Source organism: Emys orbicularis, chromosome 2 (assembly GCF_028017835.1).
Source record: "Emys orbicularis isolate rEmyOrb1 chromosome 2, rEmyOrb1.hap1, whole genome shotgun sequence".
Lineage (NCBI taxonomy): Eukaryota > Metazoa > Chordata > Testudines > Emydidae > Emys > Emys orbicularis.
In genome coordinates this window covers 16664873-16685404 of record NC_088684.1, presented here as the reverse complement: position 1 = coordinate 16685404, position 20532 = coordinate 16664873, and the positions used below count along the sequence as shown (strand labels likewise).

The window sequence follows — 20532 nt, the reverse complement described above, 5'->3', positions numbered from 1 at the left end:
TCTTATAAGCGCAATAAATTATTCTGCTTATCTTCAAATATTGAGACACTTGTGGTGTTGGATTTCATGTGTCTGAGGCCAAACCTGAGTGGCTATAGTGGAGATCTTGAGGAATAATCACTGGGACAAACTTGTATTTTTGGCGATTAATTTTGATTTCTACACAGGCTAGGAAATGTTCACATTTAAAATGAAAGATGAGATTAACCTTGACATTTCTAAGTCCCCCAAATCAGAGGCAGGAGTACAAATCTCTTGGTCTCAAAGCAGGCTCCGGGTTACATTTTTTAAGTAGTAATATAACTGCTGGACAGGAGGCTAGGTAAATCTATTATGCTATGGCAAAAATATCCATCTTTATTTCAAAAGTATTTTTGTTGTAAAAATAAAAATACAGCCTAAGCTTGGTTTGAAGGTCAAAGTTATCTAAGACTAAGTTTTGTTTCAAACTAAAATTGTTCTTTTATTCTAAAGAAGGCAATTACCAGGAATTATTTGACAGGCATAGGTTTTTGTATGATTTCTCAAAGAATACCCCCCAACATAATTTGATTGATATGAAAGTCATGCATCAGATGAACCTGTGATACTATTTGTTAAATTCAGATCCAGAACTTTTTTCCTGTTGTGATTTCTCCCCCTCCTGCCCCTTTACCTCCCAAAAATACTTGTATTGAGAGTTGGCATTTAGGTTTAAAATTGTATTACTTTTAAAATAATAGTAAGGTATTAACATGCAACATTTTTTTTCTGAAAATGTTGAATGTGTGCAAAAATAATTTGTCCATTAGTGTGCAAGCTGACCTGAGAATTAGAGGCAACGTTTTGATATTTTTAATTCACTAAAAGTTGACTACAAATTCATTTCTCTGGCACCTTTAAAATAGTGAGTACATATAAAATATAACATTCATTAACATTTTTGTATAAGGATTTTTTCTTCTACCTTTGTTGTTTGTGTCCTCTCTTGTGTGTACCTAAGAGCAGTGAATGAGTGATGCAAGTGACCATTAGAACAGTGAAAGTGGTTATACCAAAGTATTGTCAAATGCACAAATTAAGCACATTGAAGAAGAGACTATTTTTTTATTTTTCTATTCCAGTAATCTTTGGAGTTATTTGTAACAAAAATAGGTGTAATATTTTCAGATGGAAATGTGATTTTTAAGTTCACATTGTCTCTTTTAAAGTGAGCGATACTGTAGAACTTGAAACATTCTAAGTAATTTTTTTTTAATACTACAGTATTTGTGTGTATTCAAAAGTTTCAGCTGTGAGGGTGGAAAGGCAAAAACAAAAACTGTACAAACATTTTTGTATTCTTATTTATATGGAGACTACAGACCAGGTTTCTGCTTGGATTAGCTACGTTTTAAAATTTAGACAGAAATGCAACTGAGGTGGGGAAGAGAAGAAATGGAAAAGGGGGAGAATGAAAACTGCCCTTGGGAAGCACTTACAAATAATTCAGATAACTTATTTGTTCTGTTTCATGTTTTTTTGTTTTATCTTCAATATAATTAGGCGCGCGAGAGGGAGCAGATAGCGCCGGAGCTGAGATTAGTGACGGAAATCGAACCAAAAGAAGTGAGTTTTGAGGAGGGATTTGAAGGAGAGGGAGGGAACTTGGTACATAGGACCAGGAAGCTGAGGGAAAAAGGCACAATTGGGACAGAGACAAAGAAGAGATGATAGAGAAAACAAGAGCTGAGATATAGGTGGGGCAGAGCTGTGTAGGGTGGTTGAATGCGAGAGCAAGGAATCCAGTCTTGATTTCAAAACAGCCAGTGAGCTAGAAAGGGGTGTGCGTGTGGATGTGCGTGGTGGGAAGGATAATGTGGTAGGAGTGCCAGAAGAGGAAGATAACTGCCATATTTTAGATAGAGAAGTGAAGAGGTGGTAGTTGTGATAGCTGAAGAGAGAGGTGGCAAGACATGAATCCAGCTGTTGGCAGAAGGGATGGATTTTAGAAATGCTACTGCTTTTTGCCTTCCCACTGTTGCAGTTATAAGATTATAAAATTAATTGTATTTAAAATGCAATTGTTCTAGCCAATCAATGTATAGGGATGCTGGATGGTTCCTGCTAACTTATTTCTTTATTATGCAGTTTCCTGAAGTTTGGCTTAGTTGATCTGATTTTTGTAATGACTGTATGGTTTGCTATATAGTCATGCAGTATGCCAGTCCCTGAACTCTAGCAAGGGCCATTTTTAACCAGAGTGCAGTGATTTCCTTAATGATAAGTTATTATGCAAATCCTTTTGCTTTGACTTTTCTCAGAATTCCATCCATTTGTCCAAAACCGGAGCTGCTGCTTTATCTTCTGACTGCTTCCTATTACTCTGTTGCCCCATATAGCCCTGGACAGGTTAATTAAACAAATGTTTGTAGTGGGGGTAGGAGGAGAAAGAAAGGAACTAAGCCTTCCTTAAGTGGCAAAGAGGAAATACTGAGGGGAAAAAAGGTCATTTGAGGTGAACATTGTGGCTCAGAAGTGGAGGCCGCCATGTTGGCTGCAGTTTGATCATAGGGAATTCTGAAGGCAATGGGTAATCAGAACAAAGTGATTTATAATGGCTACTCAGAGCACTGGGGAGGAAGGGGATGAACTTATATCATGAGAACTATACTTGAGATTGCTCCGTTCTAACTTGGTAATAACTGAATCCTGGAATTTGTATATACAGTGCATGCCAAAAAAAGCTGCTGTTACTGATGTGATTAAAATTATTTGAATGACAGGTTACTGAGAGTCTGGCTACATCTCAGTATTGTGGCTGGCTGTTAGGTTAGAAACCTGGTAACAATCCCAATTCAAGAAACTTCAAACTCATTCAGATTTAGAGTCCACCTTTCTTCTTCTTCTCTTTATTTTTCCTTATACAAGTTTTATAAAGGCTTGTAAATAAACTGTGCTTACATTTGAAGATGCTTTCTTTCCGAACAGGAATTTCTGTGCTTATCAAGAGAAGAATATATCCCTTAGTTTCTTACACATGAAATTATCTGTGATAGGGCACTCAACCAAAATAAAAATAGACTAGCAAAGTCTCTGGCCAGTTTCCTTCATTGTGTATAACAGTCGTTAAACACCAGACAATATAAATAGGACAGTTCTTGTCTCCAGATCTTCTCATCTTGGCTTCTAGTCATGCAGCCTCCATGTGGTTCCTCCTTACCTGCACCTCCAAAACCTTGTATGGCTCTGAGCTTAAAAAAAGCTTGTGCACAAGTATAGGTAGAAACCAAGCCCCAGTCACCCTCCTCTCGGTGGCACTTTCATATGGGAATTTGAAAGCCTGACCTTAGAAACCTTGCTGGGATTTAACCCCAAAATCACCATGCCACTGTCTGACTCAGCAGGACCCCCACTTATGGACATCACTGGGGCAGTGCCACCTATGGGGCACAAAAGAATCTGTACGTTCTATCACATGCTCACATCTATCAACTTGTTGACTTAAACTGCGCTAAGTAAATACAAATTTAAATATAAATTGCAGAAGTGGGTCTACCAGCATATGTAAACTACAAGTATCTTCATGACATTATCTCTTCCTTTCTCCTTTTTACTATTGTTTTCCTATGTCCTTTCTCCTTTTTACTATTGTTTTCCTATGTTGTGCCTCTTGCATTGTAAGCTCTTTGTTACTAGAACTGTCTTTTCTTTCCCATCTATAAAGTACCATCCATATCTCTGGTGCTGTATAAATAATAATGCTACTATATGAAGCTGCACCAAGTGAAGGATTTCTTCAATTTTGTCATCCGGCACAAATGAGTATAGTATACGTTGTTGAAGATCCACATGTCTATACTTCTACAATTAATTTTGTAGGTTAGCTCAGAAGAGATTCATACTGGAAACTCTTTTGGGCAGTGACTTTGTCTTTTTAATGTGTAGTTGGTATTCGCTAAATCAGTGGAAGTGAATACTAAGTTAATGATATTCAGACACATACATAACTAACTTATCCTGAGGACCGCAGAATAAGGGGAGAATGTGAAGCAAATAATGTCATAGAGAAGAAACAGTCAGCTTCACAGGAAAGTTACTTGATCTTCTTGCATCCGTGTCTAACGTCCTAAAAAAGGGACCTTGCTTACTATTGATATGTTGAAACTATCACTGTCACAAAATGTGTAGTTTATTACACAGTGGAGATGCATATTTAGTGCAAAACAGTGCTAGAAATGTGAATTAAAGGTTGGGCTGTATGAAGAAGGGATAGAGAATAATGCAGAAAAAAGATTTTAACTGAAGGTATGTCCCCATAACACCTTAAAGGGGGCACAGAAAATAGAAAAGGTCCACTGAATGGTAATTGGAAAAACTGGTAGAGGTGTTGGATGGAAAGGTTTCCATATGTAAAGAAATTAAAGGGATTGGGATTGTTTAGTTTAGAAAGAAGTGAAGTATGATTGGAAGAGTGAAAGGGGGGAGGGATAGCTTAGTGGTTTGAGCATTGGCCTGCTAAACCCAGGGTTGTGAGTTCAGTCCTTGAGGGGACCACTTAGGGATCTGGGGCAAAATCAGTACTTGGTCCTGCTAGTGAAGGCAGGGGGCTGGACTCAATGACCTTTCAGGGTCCCTTCCAGCTGTATGAGATTGGCTTTATATATGGAGATATACCTATCAGGTACTGTTTTTTAATATATCCCATAATACAGTAGCAAGGAAACAATCCAGATTAAATACAGCACATTTTAAATGAATAAAGGAAATACTTCATTACTTACTGAGTGCTGTCTCCACCAAACAGAGAAGAAAATGTGGTCTTTGCTCTAGGGATATTCTAACACCTTTCATGCACATGTGCACACAGTACAATTTAAACATAACATACGTACCTACATATAAAACATTAATGAGATCAAACAGTCAGATGGTCTATAATAAATCTTTTCATTCAAAAAGTTTAAAAATATATTCAGTTGGTGAATACAATTGTTTTTATGTAATAGAATTTTTCTATGGAAAACACTGCTGCAAGATGTTAAGACAAATGGCTTACTGTGGTAGAGTTGTCAAGTCGTTAGAAGAGGGGATCAGGGTCAAGACACCTAGGTTCTGCTACTGCTCACTGTGTGGCCAAGGGCAAGTCACTTGAATTCCCTGTGTGCCAGTTTACCTACCCATCTCTAAAATGGTAATAATCTCTTCCTACCTTGCAGGTGGATTGTGACTGTTAATTGCTGTTTATAGAGCCATTTGAGATTATTGGATAAAGCTTGAAAATTTAATACAGTAGGAATCGTATTTGCAGTTATTCTAGAAATTTCTGTACCAGAGTTACCACTGCTTCAGGTCATTACCCGATCCACGGCTTAGGTTAGAAAGAATTCTCCTGTCCTTGGATTGTGTAGTTTGCAAGACATGTATGGGGCACAGAGGGATTGGTCTTCCATTTGAAATAGCTAGATTAGTGTAGGCCACAGCTAGAGACAGGAGAATGGAGTTAATGGCCTGTTCCAGTATGACAGTTCCTGTATTTCTGTAACTCTTATAGCATACAGATTAGTTATTATGGCACAATACTGCTTGAAAGGCTAATCATAGAGAGAGATTTCCATATGCAGTGGTTTTTTTTTTTTTGTTTTTTTTTAAATCCACGAGGTAGATTCTAGTTACAATATGTAGGCAATTTGGGAAGTACATTTTACTGAATCATGGGCAATAGTCATAAAACTAAACATAAATGTACTTGGCAATTTCTGGATGAGATTGCTCACTATTTGTAAATGGATTCTGTTTGAATGTCGCAAACTGCTACTAATGCTCCTCCACCTTTGTTTTCTTTTTGGAGGATTGGATAGCTTTGGTCAAAGCTGCTGCAGCAGCAGCAGCCAAGAACAAAGCAGGAAGTAAACCTCGGACCAGTGCAAACAGCAATAAAGATAAAGAGGAGAGAAAATGGTTTAAAGTACCTTCAAAGAAGGAAGAAACCTCAACCTCTACAATCATACAGGAAGTCCAGAAAAAGGAAGAGGAGCCTACATCTAGTGAAACGTTCGGTACAAACTATATTCTAGTTCTTATTTTTCTAAAGGCTGCAAATACACCTCTACCCCGATATAACGCTGTCCTCGGGAGCCAAGAAAGCTTACCGCGTTATAAGTGAAACCACGTTCTATCGAACTTGTTTTGATCCGCCGGAGTGTGTAGCTCTGGCCCCCCCCAGGAGCACTGCTTTACCACGTTATATCCGAATTCGTGTTATATCGGGTCGCGTTATATCGGGGTAGAGATGTACTGTTTTTTCTGCCTGCCCAGTTACTCTTGGCCTCAGAATCTCTTTTGTTCATATTGCAAAATGATACTGCCAATGGTTCTAGACTAGAGGAAGATGGTGTTTGTATCTTAGTAGACTTCAATACTGAAGTCTGGAGCAATGTTAATTATTTAGATTTATGTGCAAATTTCTGCTTCCTAAGTGGCTCAGAAGAGATCAGTAGTTTATTTTTCTAGATCTCTTTATTTCATTTTCCCTTAAGAGTTTTTTTTTTTTTTTTAAACTTAAATTCTAAAGGTTCATGGTTATAATGGAGATTTCTAGATATGTTTGAAGACAATGTAATACATATGTCTCCATGTTTTAAGGGCTATCTAGATTTTTACCTCTGAATCAGTAAATCCTGATGTTCATTTCAACAAAGTTAATATCTGTTACCTTGAAATTTTAAGTTATAAGTTAATATTTTTCTGCATACTGTTAATTGTAAATCTTTAAACTGCCAGTTATGGCACATAAAAGCCTATTAATTCATTTTAGAATATATTTTGCATTGAAATATTTACAGTTGATAAGAAATTTTATGAAATGTGAATTTGTAGATAAGCTCTTCCACGTCTGTTCTTTTAAAAGTAGGATTCCCAGTAGTGGATGTTCCTAAGATGGCGTTTGTGCGGGCAGAGAACACATTAGCGCACAAGAGGAAAAGTAATCTAGGCAACTCATTTCAGGCAAAGAGAGCTCGTCTTAACAAGATCACTGGTAAATTTCCTTTTTATTGAGAACATCATTACTTTTTAACATATCCAAATGTTTATGCTTGTACATAGAGTGCTATGGTAGATCAGTACATGTCTGTTTATTATATTAATACTTTGCAGTTATCGTTTTTGACGATCTCAAAGCACTACACAAAGAGTAATAAAGCCAACCCTGTTCCAAGATTTTGACGTAAGGTCTGTGATTTGACCTATGCCTTCAATTCAATGTCATGATAATTTGATCATTCTGAATAGACCTCTTCCTGGAACAAGTGTGTTCATTAGTTTATAACACCTTTTATCTCCTGCATAATTCCCTTTATTGTATGAGGAATGTTATCTACATGGGCTCTAGATGTGGCATTCTGTTTATATTACGCACACTGAATCATTGCTAGTAGATCAGTGGAGTAACAATACCTCTGGCTTTGGAGACAACCAAAAATTCTGTCCCAGTTTATTATGAAGTAATGGCAATTGCATTGCTGGAAGGAGACTAGGCAGAGTCTTAAAGGAAAGTTTAAAAAGCATAAGCATTTATTAATGCACTGAAGCACTAGAAAAGACTTCATAATTTCTAAAAGAATGTATATCTTATGTTACTATGCAGAGGTATTAAAGGGGTAACCAAGTGTACAGTTACAAAATAAATAAAGGACTGTGACCTGGTGTGTCTGGGACAGCCTTCACTGAAAATGCCAAAATCAGGGCAGGCTGCAAAAGGGAGAGCAGATAACCACCAGTTTTGGGATTAACACTGAAGTTAAACTCACCAGCCAGTCACAAACAGTGCTTCTGATTCCTCACACTGGTTATCAAGAAGCAAAAAAAAAATTACACAGCCCCCTTTATTGCATTCCAGTTCTCTGGCTCCCAATCAGCACATAGGTCCAGAAGTTATTTAGAAAACTCTGCTCTCTATACAAAATGTTCTTTTGACCCCAAAGGGTCAGCCACGTTACCAGGTCAGTATTCGTTTGGATCTTACCCAAAATACCATGCTGCCAGCCAATTCTTTAGTGTCTAAAGCAAAAGGTTTATGATAAGGAAAAAAGGAAGAACAAGAAGAGTTATTAAATGGTAAAGCAGTCAGATACATACAGAGACTTCAAAGTCCATATATCCGGTTCTTAGCAGCATTGGTGAGTTTGCTGGTTTGAAAGTCCCTCTGGAACACATCCACATCCGCTCCTTTGTTCAGAACTTCATTTGTAGAAAAGTTACTCCAGAGGTAAGAAACAGGAATGAAGACAAAATGGAGATGATGCAGCTGCTTTTTTTATTTCAAGTTGTCTCCCATAAACTTAAACTAAATTTGTAAAATTAAACAGTACATTTTGTAATGGTTATTTTGGTTTACTTAAGTCCCAGCCCTGCAACTTTTTCTATACGAAAGGATCTGTGCAGTTACGCATGTTAATTGGGACCCACATAAGTGCAGGGGTCCTCCTGTTTTGAGCAAGCTGCAGAATTGAGGTCTTCTTTGTTAACTTATGAATTGCATGAACTCCATGATGACTTCCATTCAGTATTGCAAATTAGTGGGGTTCTGCTTTGCAGTAAATTCATGATTGATTAATTTGTTTTTTTAAGTAATGTCTTTGCACATCTTGGATTGGAGACAATGTTCTGCTTAATTTAAAAAAAAAAAAATCCATCAAACTGATGTAACACACATAGTAAGGAATATAATACAGTTTCCTGTAGTAGATCCTTGTGGGGCACTGAAGCTTGATAACTCCTTAATGGTGTCAAGTATCAGAGGGTTAGCCGTGGTAGTCTGGATCTGTAAAAAAAACGACACTGTCCTGTGGCACCCTATAGACTAACTGACGTATTGGAGCACCCACAAAAGCTTCTGCTCCAATACGTCAGTTAGTCTATAAGGTGCCACAGGACTCTTCATCGCTTTTTACAACTTCTTAATGAAAAGTCATCTGGATTACTGATGGATTTGCAGTATTCCAGTGTTCTAAATGTGTTACTTTAGGAGAGCCCAAAGTTCACTAAGTGATATGCCTCCAGTTTAGTGTGTTCTGAATTGATTGTGAGGGTATTTAATTTTCCATGGAATGCAGTAGCTATATCTTGTAGATTGTTATCCAAACTGAACAATCTCTGTTAAGAGGTAGCTTCTTCTTGGGGCCACAGATTGCAGGAGAAGACTTTCAGACTTCGAAGATATCTTGCTGCCTCTGCTTTAGTTTTCCTTTATGCATGTTCAAGCGGGCTGGGTCTCCTCACCAACATTATTTAGTAGAGATATTAAGTAATAAAGTAAAAGTTCCCGGACAAAGCAGCTCTGAAACACCTACTTTTTGCCTGGGCAACAACAGTCTCTGTGCCTAAAATGAGGAAAAAAAACAAGAAAAAAAAAAACAATTCTGGACATCAGGTTTAAAACTGTTGGCTGTTTCTATTGTCTGGTTGTTAAATGTATATTAGTAGTCTTGTATATGGATTTGTGAATGAAGAACTAGCATTATTTTAAATTACTAGTTTCCCAGTGATCCTATTATCAGGGTCACCTGGAGTCCCTATTACTTAAATCATAGAGAATGAAAATTCTGATTAGCTAATCTAGTCTTGTGGTTCTCAAACTTTTTTTTCCGCAGACCACTTGTACCATTAGCTAACTATTGTAAAGCGCTTTGGATAAAAGCACTATATTAAAAAAAACCCTTAATAATAATTGTTTTTTTTGTTCTACAAGCGAAAGCGCACACAACTCATATTTTAATATCTGTAGTCTTACCTTTCTAATGGATGGATGTGCTCTCTCTCCCCGGCCGCAGCAGCCCCCGAGCTGGGGCTGGGAAGGAGGAGGGGTCTCTCCCCGGCAGCCGCAGCCCTGGAGCTGGGGAAATCGCCTCTTTCTCTGGCCACCGCAGCCCTGCACGTCCCAAATTTCCCCCACCCCCTCTTCTCATCCCACTGCCCCCTCCCACCTATTCCCTATTCCCCCCAAGCCCACCACCTCACTTTACATGTGCGTCTTCTCCAGGGTCCAAGCACCTAATTAGTGGAGCCACACCAGCGCGGCTCCACTAATTAGGTGGTTGGCCCTTCATTTTCTCATGTGCGGCCGCCCAGGTGCGCACCTTTGAGGGAACTATCAGTGGACCACCTGAATGGAGCTTGCGGACCACTGGTGGTCTGCAGACCACAGTTTGAGAACCTCTGATCTAGTCTATCCACCCGCCTTTGTAAGATTTTTCCTTGTGTTAGATGCTTCAATGTTTTGTTTAGTCCAAACAGGATTTGCATGGGCCTGTTAAAGAGATGAGAATACATAACAGGCAAACTTCGATGGGAACTCTGCAACTGTAACTTATAACTAGGGCCCTACCAAACTCACCGGCCATTTTGGTCAATTTCACGGTCGTAGGATTTTAAATATAATAAATTTCATAATTTCAGCTATTTAAATCTGACATTTCATGGTGTTGTAATTGTAAGGATTTTGACCCAAAAGGAGGTGTGTGGGGGGGAGGTCCACAAGGTTATTGTAGGAGGCGTTGTAGGACTGCTACCCTTACTTCTACCCTGCTGCTGGCGGCGGTGCTGACTTCAGAGCTGGGCAGCTGGAGAGTGGTGGCTGCTGGGCAGGAGCCCAGCTCTAAAGGCAGAGCCGCTGTCAGCAGCAGCGCAGAAGTAAGGATGGCCTGGTATGATATTGCCACCTTTACTTCTGTGCTGCTGCCTGCAGAGCTGAGCCCTCAGTCAGCAACCGCCACTCTGTCTGCCCAGCTCTGAAGGCAGCAGCGCAGAAATAAAGGTGGCATGATATGGTATTGCCCCCCTTACTTCTGTGCTGCTGCTGGTGGGGCGCTGCCTTCAGAGCTGGGTGCCTGGCTAACAACCGCCACTCTCTGGTTGCCCAGCTCTGAAGGCAGCGCTGAAGTAATGGTGACAATACGGTGACCAGTGGCAGATTATGCTTTTCTGGGGCCCTGGGCCAGAACAAGTGGGAGCCGCTCCACACCCCTTCCAACTGTAGTTGCCCCCATCTCCCTTCCCCCCCCCACTCCTGCCGGGGAGTGGGGTCAGGGTGCGGGGGCTTCCCCTGCTCTCCGGTAGGAGTGCCGGTCGGGCGGAGTGGGGCAAGCCCCCATGCCCCAACCCTGTTCCCCAGCAGGAGCGCAGGGTGGGTAGAGCGGGGTGTGGGGGTGCCCACTTTTCCGGAGCACCCCAATTGGCTGGGGCCCCATTGACCAAGTGGCTAATCCGCAACTGACCGTGACTCCCCTAAAATAACCTTGCGACCCCACCCCCACCCCCGCAAGTCCGTTTTGGGTCAGGACTCCCAATTTGAGAAATGCTGGTTCCCCCCGTGAAAGTATAGTATAGGGTAAAAGCACACAAAAGACCAGATTTCACAGGGGTAGACCAGCTTTCACGGTTCATGACGTGTTTCTCATGGCCGTGAATTTGGTAGTGCCCTATTTATAACCATTAGGAAAGCACACAAAGACCAAATGTGGAGGGAATGAGTGAAGGAAGGAATTCGAAATAACCTCCTAAAATCAAAAGGTTGAAAACTTACTTTATGACTGTAGACCTGGTTTTGAAGCACAATTGCTTTGGGATTGAGGGTCATAGCATTACAATTTAGAGCTCCTTTTCCCTCTCTGGCAGTGGAATTGGAGTGGCTGGTGCTAATCTTCATGTATAATGCAGGGCCTGTGAATTGTAGTCAGGGTCTCATAAGTTTTGTTCTTTTAAATAAAGACTCCATACAAGGGGGTTTCAGAGAGAATCTTTTTATAGATGAAAATGTTTTAATTTGTTTTCACATTTATGTTTTTCATAAAAGCTGGTGATAGCAAACGGTAAAATAAAAAAACAACCTATTCTAAATATCTCTGTGCAACTTTTCTTTTAAGGTTTGTTGGCATCCAAAGCTGTTGTTGTGGATGGTGCTGAAAAAAAGGAAGGCAACAAAGAAACAGCTCCAGTCCTGGAGCAGGTATGAAATGGTAGAGTTTGATTCTTTTGCAAGGTTCCCACTGGAGTGTGCCATGGAGATATAGTATCCATAACAAAATTGCCCCTTCAGAAACAGCAATAGGGAACTAAATATTTGATCTTATGTTTACATCTCTGCGTAGCCAGAAGCATACAAGTAAATTGACACAAATGACCGTGTTAACTTTAATTTTCATAAATGAGTTACTGTCTCCAAGGAATCAAAGGCTAGGAAACAGCGGTCCCAAGGTTTTATAGCTGGAACCATGCCTATAACTGGCTAAGAAAAAGACCCTTACACAAATTTGATTTGTGGTTTGAAACAGGGTTTTTGGCATCTAGTAAAACTTCTTTTGTAAGAAGTTTCTTTTCTATTGTAAGAATTGGTGTTGTAGACTGTGCGTGTTTTATGAACTGTTCAATGAGCCATACATTTTGCTAAGATGTATATTTTAATACATACAAAAAAGAAACTTTAATGTTAGGGGTCTGATTTAAAACCACTTATTTGAAGAATTGAAGGTTGCCTCCCTATCTCTGGCTCATTCCATTGTGTTCAGGTGTTGCTTGAGTCTCAGAATTGTGCATGATCTTGCATGCTAAAAGGGCTGACTACCTAAGCACAGTAAAGCAAGCTAAGGATGAAGTGGCAGCCTTAACTCTTGATATTTTTGCTTTTGTTGGCTTAAATAAGATCCTTAATGTAATTTTAATATGGCTTTTTTGTATTAATTTTCTTTTTTTTTAATGGTTTGTTTTAAACAAACCAACTAAAAAGAGCACTTCCTTTCTTCACAAGCCCCACCACGCTCTTAAAACAATCCCTACCCCAAACTTTGATACTATGTTTCTTGCAACTGGTTCTTTAGTCCTGATATACAGTGGCATTGCTATGGTTTTTCCATTGACCCTGGGTTTGAGACGCTCAGATCCAATACAGAGTGCTGTCAATGGAAAGTTATGGTTCTACTTTTAATGCTGCCACTGTAATGGTTAATTCTGAGCTACTAAGGTGTCAATGCATTGACTGATATTTTGCATAATGGTTTATGATATATTGACATGATATTCCACTTTTCCAATTTTTGCATATTAAAGATGCTATAATTTCTTAGTACTTTTGTATAATACTTTCTCTGTGCAAAAAACTGTGAGATGTCTGACAGCATGACATTTCTGGAAGAATCATTACACTGTAAATCTTACTGTGCAGAGTTCCATTGAAATGAATGGGATTTTGTCATTTATTAAGACTGTATGCAACAGTATAGATTACAGTGCATATTAAAAGAAACTTCTGAATAGTAACTTCTTAATCTAAAATAACTCGGCTGTTTCTATTTTTACTTTGTTGATTAGAAATAATAACAAAAAATCCAGAAGGGACTGTCACCATTCACTGACTAATGGTCTGCAAAACATTTTTGAAAATACTTGTTTTAGTTGTGTTCTTAAACAAAAAAAGCATCCAAAACCCAACAAATGTACTACTTCGCCCCTTTCTTCTAACTGAAAAGAAAAACAAAAAACCAATCAAACATAAACTGATTAAGTCGGGGTGGGAGTGTCTGAGCTCAAATTTTTTTTTTTTTTGCTAAATTCCAGCCCAAATGCAAATTAAAATGGCCGAGTTATAAACCCCTAAAATGGCAAAGCTGACAGCCCTTAATTACAGAGGTACTGTCTGCTACCACTGTAATACTGATTGGGTAAATGTCTTGTAGTGTGTTTTTAAATAATGTAATACAGGACACAGTAATATTCAGGCCAACAGCCAAAAACATACTGTGCTGATGAAATTATATTTATAACTTTTTTAGTTTACAACTGTCTTAAACCCAAAAACCTCAGACTATTACATGTAGATTCAGTAGTTTATTTAAGTGTATTAGGGTTATGTAATGTTATATTTCCTTTTGAGCAAGACCTGCTTAGATGAATAACTTTAATTCATTAAGGTTTTTTTTAATGTTAGTTTGTCCTTGTTAAGAGGTTAAGCACCTTATCAAAATATTAATTTAATTTTTTAAAACTTGTTTAAATAACTTTGTAATTTGAAAGTAATGGACGCTGTAGTAATGTCTTTCACATATGTGAAGATGAACAATAAAATTGTTTATTTACAAGTTATGGCTCTAATTAATTTCTGGTAATACCTTTTGTAATCAGCATAGGTATACTCTACAGTTCATGGAATATTTTATTTAAATGAATAAACTGCACTTAAATCACGTGTATAATGAGCTGATTCAAGGATAAAACGGGGGATAACTGAATGGGACACTTTGCACCGGAATTTTACATGGTACTTCCAGCATGCCATTCATGTAGCACGCAAGGGTGCCCTTTTTTTAAGTATGTCGTGTGTGCTGCTTTTTTTTTATATTTCCACTGGAACTTGCAGCTCCCATGTTCCAATGGAAAAGAGAGTTTCTATTCAATACCAAAAATGCAGTCCTCTGAAGTACGGAGGTCTGAAAACTGGGAAATGCCCCCAAATCGTCAGTGGAGTGAAATCTTTTTGGAGAAAGTGGCGCGCACATTCTAGAAACAAAAGTTTACACTTTCATAATTATGGTTTTGTTAGCTAACATAATACCATGATGCATATTCAACTGGGCAATAGATGAAACAAATTTGAGGTCATGTGTTCAGATATGTACAAGCTGCCATCAATGGGCAAATACTAACACTGTTACAGATTACTCCGCTTGTAGGAGAACCTCCTTCTAGCAAAAAATGTAAAATTCTAATTGTTGTAAAGTCAGATGAATTATTTTTAAATATTTCAGTACATGCATTAAAAAGAAGGGTGAAAATTTTCAGCTTTAGAAAATGCAGCGTATTTTGCTTTTCAGAAACTGTTTTTTTTTAACCTACATTTTATCTGCTTGTTTTTTTACAGTTAGCAATCTATTTAACCCTGTGGTGCTAGAAGTTGCGATTTCATGAAACATTAACACAAGCAAGTAGTGTGGTGAAATCCAGACTCCCAGCACTGAAAGGGATTGTGCTCAAATTTCATCATTGTTTGTTGTTTTAAGACTTTCCTTAAAGGGGCACTGTCAACCTTTTCAGATTCTTCATCAAAACTGAAGTAAATTTGTGGAAAATGACATCCAACTTCTAAATATTTATTTTAAATTGATGACTCTTACTGAGAAACTTCTGTATTGTGGTGTGATCACAACAAAGCTAACATACCTACTTCCCATTCTGGTTAGTAGCAACAGTGTTCTTCTCTAAGTTATTCTTTATTCTTGCCGAAAACATTGATGATGATTGCTCGTAATGAGAGAGAGAGAGAGAGATGGACATGAAAAGGATTTTATTGTATTAGAAAAACAGCAAAATGCACTATTTGTCAAATGGAAATTAGATAGTTGGTAAGAGAAAATAATGTTTTTAAGCTTTTTTTGAGGATATTGCAAGCAATGAGAAATGAAGAAAATCTTTTAAGGATGAAAGTCATTGGCAGTGTCCCTTTAAAAACAAACAGATTGCTCAACTTTTACTTTGATACATTTGAGTCTGTTTTTCATTTGTATTGGAAATGATAAATGTTGCTTTAAAAATGTTTTTGAATAAATGTTTTTGAATACTAAAGATGCTAAAAAAAATCAAAATAGAATACAAGAACCACAATGAAGAAACTGAAATAAAAGTATCAATTTCTTATTATTTATTCAGGAGATTTCACCTAAACCTCAAAGTCAGAAAAAAAATGAAGCTGATATTAGCAGTTCTACCAACACTCAGAAACCTGCACTGTTATCCTCAACTTTGTCTTCAGGAAAGGCTCGCAGCAAGAAATGCAAACAAGAATCTGGAGATTCTTCTGGGTGTATAAAGCCCCCTAAATCACCACTTTCCCCAGAGTTAATACAAGTCGAGGATTTGACGCTGGTCTCTCAGCTTCCTTCTTCTGTGATAAATAAAACTAGTGAGCACAGACATTTTAAAAAATACCATAATTACTTATAGTCATAAGAAATATACAGAAAAATAATTGATTGTAAATTAATGTTGCTTTTTACAATGAATCTGCTTTTTTATAAAAAAAAATTCAAACGTAAGTGGGTGCATTAGGGATAGCTCAAACTTATAAAAAGTAAAGTCACATAACATGGTGTGTGAATTATGGTGCAAGTAATAATGGCACTTTTATGGTAGTAGAAAGTCATGGCTTTTAATGATTTAAGTTCCATTGTATGAATCTCCACACTAATGGTAATAGTGATACAGTAGAAAACAAACACCTCTACTTAAAGGGCCTGATTCATTAAAAATATGTGCAGTTTTCTTGCGGATCTTTCCTTTCCATCATTGAGGAACTCTGCCTTCAGTCGACTGTTTTGATGTACCTGTTGGCTGCACAGTCCTTCACACTACATGATATTTCCTCTAAATCTGATGTGAGAGAGAAGATGGGGTCAACTTCTTTGATGGGAAAATAAAGGAAGTTGTCCTGTGTAGGGTGAAAACACCTTAGTAGTTCAGCCTTTTTAAAGCATAGAACTGGTTTTCAAAATATCAAGATACTGTTGGTGGATGGAAGAGTTGGTGAAACTTATCTGCTGCATAACATCCTTGAATGATTTTCTTACATTTTTGAGCAATTACAAGCTCGCTCTATATATTTTATTTTTGCTGGAGATGGATAGTGTAGCTTTTTCAGATTTGTTTTGAGCTTCACCTCTTAAAGACACTTTGTTGCTTCAAAGAAGGCGAAGTCATGCGGTCAACAGTTATAACTAACATGGGTTTCTGTAAAGCAAAAGCCTAAGTTTTGCTTCACTCCCAGAGCTGTGACAAAATAAGGCCTGAAGAGGACTCCTTCATCACATGTTGCATCCTTACATCTACAGTTGACATCTTCTTGAGGAGATAAATGTCTCTTAATCTTGTAGCAAATTTTAATTGAATGGGAGAGGGAAATAAGCCAATTAAGTTTTCTGTATTCTCTCAATAAATATCATTGGTTTTAAATCATGTTATAAATTTCCCCCACAAAACACTGTCATCCACACATGTTGCAATACCCCCAAGATGTCGGTAAGTAGTTTTGCTTGAGGAGGTTTTGTGTTTTGGACTGAAGCTACGCATCTGCTTGCCATTTAAAAAAAAAAAAATCTGTAACTTCATTGCCTAGATACTTATTTTTTTATTATGGTTTGTAACAGCTCCCACCTCTTTTGACTTTTTAAAAAATAGAAATGTAATTTTTGTTGCTACTGCAAATCTTTAGTATGACACAAAGGAGTCTAGGTAAGGCAAGGAGGAAAAAGAATTAATGATTTACAGAACTCTAATGTATGCAGGTAAAGCACATTTCCCCAAGTACAATATATGAAACATGCATAAGTGAGGTTTTATTTTTTTTTAATGAATCAGGCCTATAATATCGACAAATATTTCTCTTCATTTGAGATTCTTTATGCTGAGGTTTAGACTTCTTGCTATGTAGTGCATTGACAGTTAATGTTTCTGTATTTGCTGTTACCAGGGTGTTAATATCAGTTTAGAAGAAAGTGGAGAGATTAGAACTAAAATGAACCATTACCTTTTGTGAATTTATTTTAAAAGTTTTATGTTAATGCTGTCCATGCTTTTTTTTATTTTTATTTTTTTAAGTCTTTTACTGTGACAATTATTTTGCTATACTGGAAATCCTATTGGTTTCTTAAACTATAAGCTGTCTACACTCTCATTGATTTATGGGGTGACTCCCCTTAATGCAAATAGTTTATTTGCATAAGGACCTCCTCTATATCCATGGAGGCTAGATCCTCAAATTCATATAGTAATATATTAAGCAAAAAACCAAAATCTTGCCTCAAACATTAACATTCATCTGATATTCATAGTTTTATTCATTTTTACAAAGCACAATGTGATTAGCAGTTCTGCAGAAGAGAACTATTTAAAGCATGACCCTTCTCTAGATCTTAAAATATTTCCGTAAGATTATGACATATCTCTACTTCATGAACATTGAAAGATCTCTTTTTAGGTCCGTCACAGCCAGTGAATCCCCCTAGATCCTACAAATATAGCCAGAGGAGAAGAAGATCACAGCGTTTAGCCACTTGCTCGTTGCCTGATGAGTCTATACAAAAAGTTCCTTCTCCCTCTCCAGTCACTGATGGAAAAGTGTTCTCCATCAGTGCTCAAAATCAACAGCCATCAATATCAGAGGGTAATGTATTTAATCTAATAAAGAACAACCCGAGAGAAACAATCATAAAGAATAAGACCTTTCACATTTTTTTCACCTAATGAGATCTTTGACTAACATTGAGTGCCTTTAGCTACATGCTGTTTGTTTATTGTAACACTGCGACCCATACTGTTATTTGTCTGGCTTATATATCTTTGTTAATATTACATTCTTTCTTTTGTGTAGTACCTGATGTTGCTCATATGTCACTTGAGAAGCGTGGACCATGTCTCCCTCTTGACTTAAGCCGTAGTTTGGAAGTTACAGCGCCATTATCCACAGAATCCACTTTCCGTAATGAGTACCCCAGTAAAGAAAAGGAAGATACTCAGATGATTACATATCATTCTTCCAAAGCAGTAACTGATGGAAGAGTAGCTACAGCAGCGTCAGGTAAAGAGATTCAGTTCACAAGCAGTTAGGTTTATAGCTGCAGGGAATGTAAGTGTATTGTTCAATCATACAAAATGAAGGGATAGGTTTTCTGTTACAAGCTTTCAAGTCTTCCACTCCTCCTGGGATCCTTTTGGATTCTCTGTCTTCTCTCAGCTTTGAACTGCATTAGTGCTTTGGTTCTAATGTTCTTCAAGGTGGATCTGGTTTTATACTACAGATAGGGATCGAAAGCTCAAGAGCAGCAATTTTGAAAAGGAGCATAAATATCCACAGAGCTACTTTGCTGTCAAATGTTAAACTCAGGAATTCCCCTTTGTCTTTTAGCTTTAGGTTTAAAATTTAGGAATATAAATTTAACTTTCTTTAGCCGGTCTTGATTTGACTTTTTTCTTCATTTGTTTGATTGGGAAAATACTGTAATGCTTGTAGAGTGGGATTTTCAAAAGCAGTCAATGTTGGTCTAGCTCTCCTCTCATTTAAAATCCACTGGATTTTTTCCAGTGACCTCAATGGGAGAAATATGACGCCAAAGTTGAACATTTCTGAAAATCCCCCTTTAATTTATAAGTTTATAGCCCTGATCCTACCCTCTGTTCCCTTGTGTCAGTGTAGAGCCCCACACTGGGGCTCTGCAGAGGGTCCCACCTGCATGTAGCAGGTTGCCAGAGTTGGATCCCATCACTCAAGTCATGCATTCAGTTTACTTATGCAGTATAGAAGGCCTGAGAGTTGTTTAACTAAAGTGATTAAAAATGCAAAAAGTAATAACTTTTTACTGTCCTGAAAAATTAATTTGGAGACCGTCTTGTTCTCTTAAAGAAAATTTTGTGCAATAAATTATTAAAAATATAGAAACATTCTTAAATATTTGTAGCTCACTATTTGAAGTATTGTGTTCAAATGAGACTGTACATTCTTATCAGGAAAAATTAAATGTCATTGTGTAGATAGTGATATATTCATGGAATAACTTTCATGGCCCCACTCTTGGAAAGATACCACCCTATGCAGATTCCTGTTATCTCCACATAGGTTGATTTCTCTGCCCATTCACAGCCTTAGTTACTTAATTCCAGGCAGGAATTATTCGGTGAAATTCTGTGACCTGTATTATGCAGAAGATTAAACTAGATTATCATAATTGCCCCTTCTGCCATTAAAATCTATGAATCTATAAAATAGGTATATTTTTAAGATAAAGCGGACCATAACTATTTCCAATTTTCATTTGTTAAATTTTTTAAAATATTGCTCTTCTCTACTTCTCCAGTGAAACTTCGTGCATGTGACTCAGTCTTCTCTTGTCTGATTGTGGTATATTACAAACAGTAATTTATAAGAATTCTCCAATGCATTGAAATGTAGTGTGTACTTCAGATTCTGTAACAATTTTTCATATCATACTTCCCTCATGGTGCTAAAAAGCAGAGCTAGAGATTCCATAGAGAATTACTTGTACAGAAACCCACTTATTGAATGTGGATGCCCAGTGTCTTGAGCTCAGAGCTATTTAGAAAAGCTGTGTCCATTGGGGCTGCATGTATTTCCCCCATCAAAAAATCTGTGTGTTCAGAGCCAGGTTACAAAAGAGGTACCAGCAGCACCAACTACTATCTCTTCCTGTTTTGTCATAGCTCGCTGCAAGTGTTATGACCATCAGCTTTACAATTTCATTATTTATTCCAGTTTTCCTGCTGAATCTGTGTTGGGCGGGGTGATTGCTGGTTAGTTTAATGTAATTAGTGTTGCTTTTTAGGTGTTTGCTTTGTTGCAGAGTATCCTCTTGGCACTAGCTTAGGATCTGAGTGGTTTGGTCCTGGTCACTAACTGTTTCTTCATTCAGTGAATGTCATTATACTGCTTCAGTGAATGGGCCTGGTTTTAGTCCAGGCTATGGATGATCCTGACCAAAAAACCAAACAAACAGGCTTTGAACAAAGCGTGCTGTGGCT

The 20532-nt window shown here is 37.7% G+C and overlaps 1 protein-coding gene across 2 annotated transcripts in view; it reads left to right on the top strand.

Moving 5' to 3' along the window:
- The window catches only part of PHF20L1 (PHD finger protein 20 like 1), a 77784-nt gene that overhangs the window by 21748 nt on the left and 35504 nt on the right, over positions 1 to 20532 (top strand). Inside the window, exons 5-11 of one of the 2 annotated variants that reach the window (XM_065398254.1) lie at positions 1525 to 1587; positions 5810 to 6017; positions 6869 to 6997; positions 11883 to 11965; positions 15655 to 15907; positions 17978 to 18163; positions 18371 to 18577. In XM_065398254.1, coding sequence (XP_065254326.1) covers positions 1525 to 1587; positions 5810 to 6017; positions 6869 to 6997; positions 11883 to 11965; positions 15655 to 15907; positions 17978 to 18163; positions 18371 to 18577 — 1129 coding nt within the window. The remainder of the gene's footprint in view (positions 1 to 1524; positions 1588 to 5809; positions 6018 to 6868; positions 6998 to 11882; positions 11966 to 15654; positions 15908 to 17977; positions 18164 to 18370; positions 18578 to 20532) is intronic. The other variant, XM_065398255.1, reaches the window with a different exon arrangement.